The 6,133-nt window shown below is 36.5% G+C and overlaps 1 protein-coding gene across 1 annotated transcript; it reads left to right on the top strand.

The window, feature by feature from the left end:
- Positions 1 to 566: 566 nt before the first annotated feature.
- Positions 567 to 3,535, top strand: LOC113287565 (30S ribosomal protein S20, chloroplastic-like). Its single transcript, XM_026536354.1, has 3 exons — positions 567 to 797; positions 890 to 1,056; positions 3,089 to 3,535. Exons 1-3 carry the CDS (start codon positions 638 to 640, stop codon positions 3,317 to 3,319), a joined length of 558 nt encoding a protein of 185 aa, XP_026392139.1. The 5' UTR covers positions 567 to 637; the 3' UTR covers positions 3,320 to 3,535.
- The last annotated feature ends 2,598 nt before the right edge of the window (positions 3,536 to 6,133 follow it).

Genomic DNA, 6,133 nt, shown 5'->3' on the forward strand with positions numbered 1-6,133 from the left:
TTATACAAAGAAGATCGATGGCTATCGGAATGGGTCGTGATTACGATGATTAGTGGAAACTATTTCTACGACGGATATTATCTTATTTGGTTTCGTGTAGATCAAAAAATTCACATTGTAGATTGATCGTATCAGTGTGCAATGTACAATGATAAAACATGATAATAGGTTTATCTACCACTTCCGTTATATAATAACCAAACCTTAATTTGAACGAGGTAATCTAATAAATAAATTTAAGGATTCCCTAAAAACCCCTTTTCCATAAAAAAAATAAAAATAAAAATACGGTAAGACTCGCACCCCAATATGATGTTGATCCTGATTTGAAGGTTGTTGAAGAGCCATAAAACGCAATCTAGCCTTCGATTTAACCTGACGTGGATCTCGATTTAAAGCTTGATTTAAAGTCTCGTACAAGCCAGCCTTAGAATCGCCATATGATATAGCTAATCCTATCCCATAGCGGGTTTTGCTTACCCACGTTAAGAAATTTGACACCCAACTCCGGAAAATGTCCTCTTCTTGGGTTGGATAAAATAGTGTGGGCATTAACCGATAAGGCATTCCAAGAACAAAACTTAGACCAGAGAGAGTAGAGAGAAACACACTCAGAGAAAGATAGTAAAGAGTAGAGATGGCAGCATTTTCATCTTGTTTGGTAGCATCATTTTCCAAGCAATTAACAATCACAAACAGCAGTAACACCACCTCTTATCTGAGTTTTCCAAACCCCAAAGCTTCTCTCAAGTCTTTAAGTTTCTCAAATTTTCTTTCTGAAACTCCATTCGCCAATGGTAATTATACGAAAAAATAAAACCATTCTCTCCATTTTCTTTTCGCAGTAATTTAATTCCTAAATGGGTTTTTTGTTTGTTTGTTTTTTCAGGTAGTTTAGCTTTGAAGGCAGTAGAGAGACAAACACGTCGTTCTGTTGTTTGTGAGGCTGCTCCAGTGCAGAAAGCTGATTCAGCAGCTAAGAGAGCTCGTCAAGCAGAGAAAAGAAGGGTATACAACAAAGCCAAGAAATCTGAGATGAAGACTCGGATGAAGACGGTACCCACTTCTCTAATTTACTGATAATTTCATACAATTTTTGGTTTCATTTTCAGTGTTGGGTTTGTTAGGGTTATGCCAGATTTATGGTAGTTGTGTTTCCCTTCCCTGAAATGTGATTTTTGTGGGTGTTTCTTTTCATTGTTGGAGTATATAGAGTTGCATTTGCGTAAAATTTTGAATTTAAGCGAGAGATACTAGTAGTGTAACTTAGGTTTCACAGCTTGGTCTTGAACTTCTTAAATAAAGAACAAGATATATGGAAAGCAAAAATCACAAGTGTCAATCTATCTACATTACCCTAATTCAAACCGAATTTTATTTGATTTTTTTTTTATATATTTTTTTAATTTTTTTCTGATGCCAAAACGCAACACATTGAAGTATGAGTTTCGAAGTTTGTTTCAAATCAGAGTTCAGTCATACATATTCTATCAGTGACCAGATGAAGAACCTTTTCAAGTTACTTGAGCAGAATATGGCATCTGAAAAGTGTATTAGTAGCTGAATATGTGATTTTGTTTTACTTAAAAACCTTGGGATTCATAACTTGATGTACCTTAGGGGTTTTGTAAATGTGAATGACCACGTGATTTTAAAGCGAATGAGATATGTGTAACCCTATGTGTCCACATGGTTCATTTGTTTCTGGAGCTCTTGCATTAATCTGTGTGTAGTATCTAGATTATCTTTGAAGGGGTGTCAGAGTTTTTGGGCTGTGATATTTTGTGCAGTTTTCCATGTCCTACCAGTTTGTTATTCAAATAACGATCACCTGATTACTCATTCTTCATACGTCATTATTCACCGTATATGGGATTACAAGTCTGTGGGTTACTCACCATCATATTGACGTGGTTTTTCCTCCAATCCTTGTCATTCGTAGGTTAGAGAAGGTGCAAATTCCCTTAGTTACTTCTGTTATTTGTAGCCTTTGAGGACGCTGTAGTTAACGTGTTTTTTCCTTCGGTTACTGTATGACATCTTGATTCATCCAAAGAATAGGTTCAGGCAGTTGGTGCTTTCTTTCATTATGTTGTTCTGTCTACTCAAGGTATAGGATTAAGGTTATAGATAACAAACTATTAGTAGAGTCGAGGAATCAGTATCAACAACATTCGGTTAAAGTGGATAAAAGAAAAAAATGTAGACTGGAAGGTGTTTCTCTTGCATATTCTATTTCGTATCTATTCTATATTCAACCATTGGTGCAAAGAAGCAATGCGGTAACTGAGACTTGTAATATTTAACATAGGTAGGAAGCTCCAGTTCTAGCTAACAATTCCCGAAAATCCGTGAAAAGTACATTTTAATGGAACATAGGTAGATGACTAGGAGCTAAAATATTGTTGGTAGCTCCATTTTGGTATCCAGTCTCTACTGAAAGTTTTATGTTGATCTCTACTGTCCCAAGTTGTCGCCAAGTGCTTTTGGTATTGATGATCCAAACAAATATGGCTCGGGAAGTTTATTTGTATGACTGTTTGCAAGATCGAGGTTTATGATTGGCTGTTGTTGGATTGACCGATCTTGAAGTATTTTGCGTCCAATAAGTTTGGTACATACTATTTGAGGTGGAATGCACACAAAGCAATCAGTGATGATGAACCGTTAAGTGTTTTATGTTGCAAGTATTAGTATTCAAGTGGTGGCTCATGAGTTGTTGTTTTTTTTTGCACATGATCTCTCTGATTCCATGCTCATTAAATGTAAATCCTATAGAGAATGTTTGTTCTTCTTTTCTCTAAATAAACAAATCTCACACATAGTACTCTTATCAGAAAAGCTCATATTTTTTACTTGCTATATTGAAAAAGCTTCCATAAGTAGGTGAAATATTGTGAGAATTTAAAGCTGTTGAAATGAGTTTGATGGTAATGAATCAATGGTGTTGCTGGTAACTGGGAAAGGGTAAAAGCTTAAATGCATCAAGTCCCAAAAACTAGTTGGTTCATAGAGAGTTGAACGGTTAAGCATACAGAACTAAGAAGTTTATAATACTTCTTGTTGAAAGTCGTTATATCTTTTTCAGGTATTTGAAGCCCTCGACGGCCTCAACAAGAAAACAGATGCACAATCTGAAGAAATCGTCGAGGTCGAGAAACTTATTGCCGCAGCGTATTCGGCTATTGATAAAGCAGTCAAAGCAGGATCGCTGCATAGGAATACTGGAGCCAACAGGAAGTCTCGATTAGCCAGAAGAAAGAAAGCTGTAGAGGTTCATCATGGCTGGTACACCCCATCCGCTGCTGTAGTTGCATGAGTAAGTTATAATTTAAACCCTTGTAATTAATTTTGAGTGGGATACACAGCCACATCAAAGTGTGAAGCATCTGTTTTTGTTTTAAATTTGAGTTCAGTCAAGAGTAAACCATTTGGGTGATTGTGGAACACTGAACATTTTCAAGTTAACTAAATAGATCAGAATGTGCCATCTGAAAAGTGTATCAAATAGATGGTTGAGGTTTCTTGGATAAAATCTCAGAGTTACTTGATGAGTAGAGTTTTGAGTGAACAGGTCAATTTCATAGCGATGAGGGATGCATGACATTTTGTTTCGATTTATCTCACGTATTTAGGTTTCTAGTTTTAATCTTCGTATAGTAGTAGATTTTCCTCTAAAATGAACTTGTGGAGACTTCAGAATAGTGACGTGATTCAAAGTTGTACGGTTGTAGAACACCTTGAGATAGATTAGTCTCTACCAGTGCAGTTATTCATGAATTGATCAGCCAGTACTCATTACTCATAAGTGCTCTCTGGCTTGCTCATTATAAATTGAAATGTTGTTTCTTACAATCCTGGTTACTTGTGGGCTAGATGAGGTGCAAATCCGGTATGTATACTTCCATACCTAAAGGTATTTGATGCAGTAACCAAAATATCTCAAAAATAGCATGTTTAACCTGGGGTACGGAGACGTTTCTTGTTTATGATACAGCAAATCCAAAAATTCATGATACAGTGGAAATGGGGCATACATGAAAGTTCAGTATTGCAGACAATAATTGTATAGTTATTGTTATTAGGCACTATGGAAGTTTAGTCCCGCATAGCTTAAACCTTGTGATTCACTGATTCTACTGTGCCAATATATAGACACCCACTTATAGAATAGTATCCAGATGCCAGCAACATGTTTTTATTGTTTTTAAACATCTGCCCAAGAATGTTCAACTTGTAATCTCTTCAAAAACAGTTTACATAGATGGACGTTTTGGACGTTTTGGAGTGTCCGTGCAGGTATTCGTTTCCATGTGTATGGAAACGTGGTAGGGGCATCCATTAAAAGGACTAGGTCCTATCTTGATACCATCACATAAAAAAACAATCAAAAAATGCAAGGCTGCTAATGGGGGTACTGTTTTGCTTGGGGGTGTACCAATCCAAGATCAAATGTTTTTTTGTCTTTTTTTCTTATCAATCAAAAGGAATAGATTAAAATGCACACAAGCCGTGTGCGGGCGAATACAACAACCAAGAACGAAAAGCGAAAAGTCCACTGAAAAGAGACATGAATTTCTAAGAATACAAAGAAAGTTCGAAGAGAACAAAGAGATTCAACAAAAGACACAACTTGTGAAACCTAAAACACAATAAGAAACTTGCAAACCGCAATGAGGACCACTGCCTAAAGTCATTTAAGACATGTCAACATCTTCTATAAATAAATCATCGTGGTTTTTTTCCAAATCGCTAAATATCTCTTCACGGTTAGTCTTCAAAGGTGGAAATTCTAATCCCCAAGAAGATCCAAACTCCACAAGTTTATCGGCGGATATCTTGTTAGGAGCTTTAGAATTAGGAGGCTTTTTATTTTTTAAACTTGAAAGAGAACCATTTGGAAACATACCTGTGTTTTTAGATTATATACTCAACTTCATACCAATACCTATAGTTGGCTTGTGCAATGACGGCTTTGTGGTGATTGCTTTTGTATCTTTTCGAGCTAATTCGGAAGTGGCTACTTCCTCTTCCTCTCCCTCTTTTTCTTCTTCCTCTTCCTCTTCCAGTTCTTCTTCTTCATTAAAACCCTGAAACCTGTTATGGGATTCAAAACCCGGGGGAATGGGCGGGCTCGGTAGGTGAGGTGCTTGCAACTTCTACAACCCGTAGAGATGTAGGAGTCTGTAAGTGCTTTCCATTTTTCTGTTTTTCGGTGTCTTTCTTTCTTTTATAAGAAACCCACTCACCAAGAACTTTTTCTTATTCTAGAACCTTCTCACCATTCACACATATCTCTGAACTGGGATCAACTGTAGTAGATGAAACTTTAGCAGGATCAACTATCATTTGCTCCACTATTTCAGGCTCTAACCCTTTCTCAACAGATGTTGACAGGGATGCAGGAACATAATCAACTATCAATTGCTTTGGAACCTTGGTACATTTACTACTAGAATGTCCAAATGTAGCACAAGAGAGACATCTTGGAGGTTTCCATGAGTATTCTACAAGGACATTGAATTCTTTTCCATCAAATGAAACAGAGATAGAGTCTGGATAATCAAAATCAACTTCAACTTCAACACAGACCCTCGCAAAGATCATTCTACTTCTAGCCAATGTATGTTTATCGGCAAGCAAATGAGTACCCAAAGCACTAGAAATCATGCTAATTCCATTCTCATTCCATAAATGAATAGAGATCTTCCTCAAGTTCATCCAAATAGGTATTTTCTTTATTTCTTGAACTGATTCTTCAATAAAAAGATGCCATGTTCGGATCAAATTTTTTTTACTTGAAATAAATATAGAACCATGTTCCAAAGCAGCAACTCTATCCTCATCTAGCTCAAATTCAAATAAGAAAACTGAACCATCATGAATGGTCATTTGAAATTCACCTTTGGGTTTCCACTCATTCTTCACCGCAGATTCAATGACAGAGAAAGAAGGGCGTCCACCCACAAAATAGCCGACTAGAAAATTTTCACAGACCTTAATTTCTTCTTCAAAATTAGTAGCTGATATGATAATCGTCTTATCATTACCAGATTGAGATTTGAAATAAGACAATTTGCTAGTAGAAAAATCTCCTGAGCTTTCCTTACCACTAGGTTTGAAGAGTGACCTC

This window comes from Papaver somniferum, chromosome 6 (genome assembly GCF_003573695.1).
Source record: "Papaver somniferum cultivar HN1 chromosome 6, ASM357369v1, whole genome shotgun sequence".
Classification (NCBI taxonomy): Eukaryota; Viridiplantae; Streptophyta; class Magnoliopsida; order Ranunculales; family Papaveraceae; genus Papaver; species Papaver somniferum.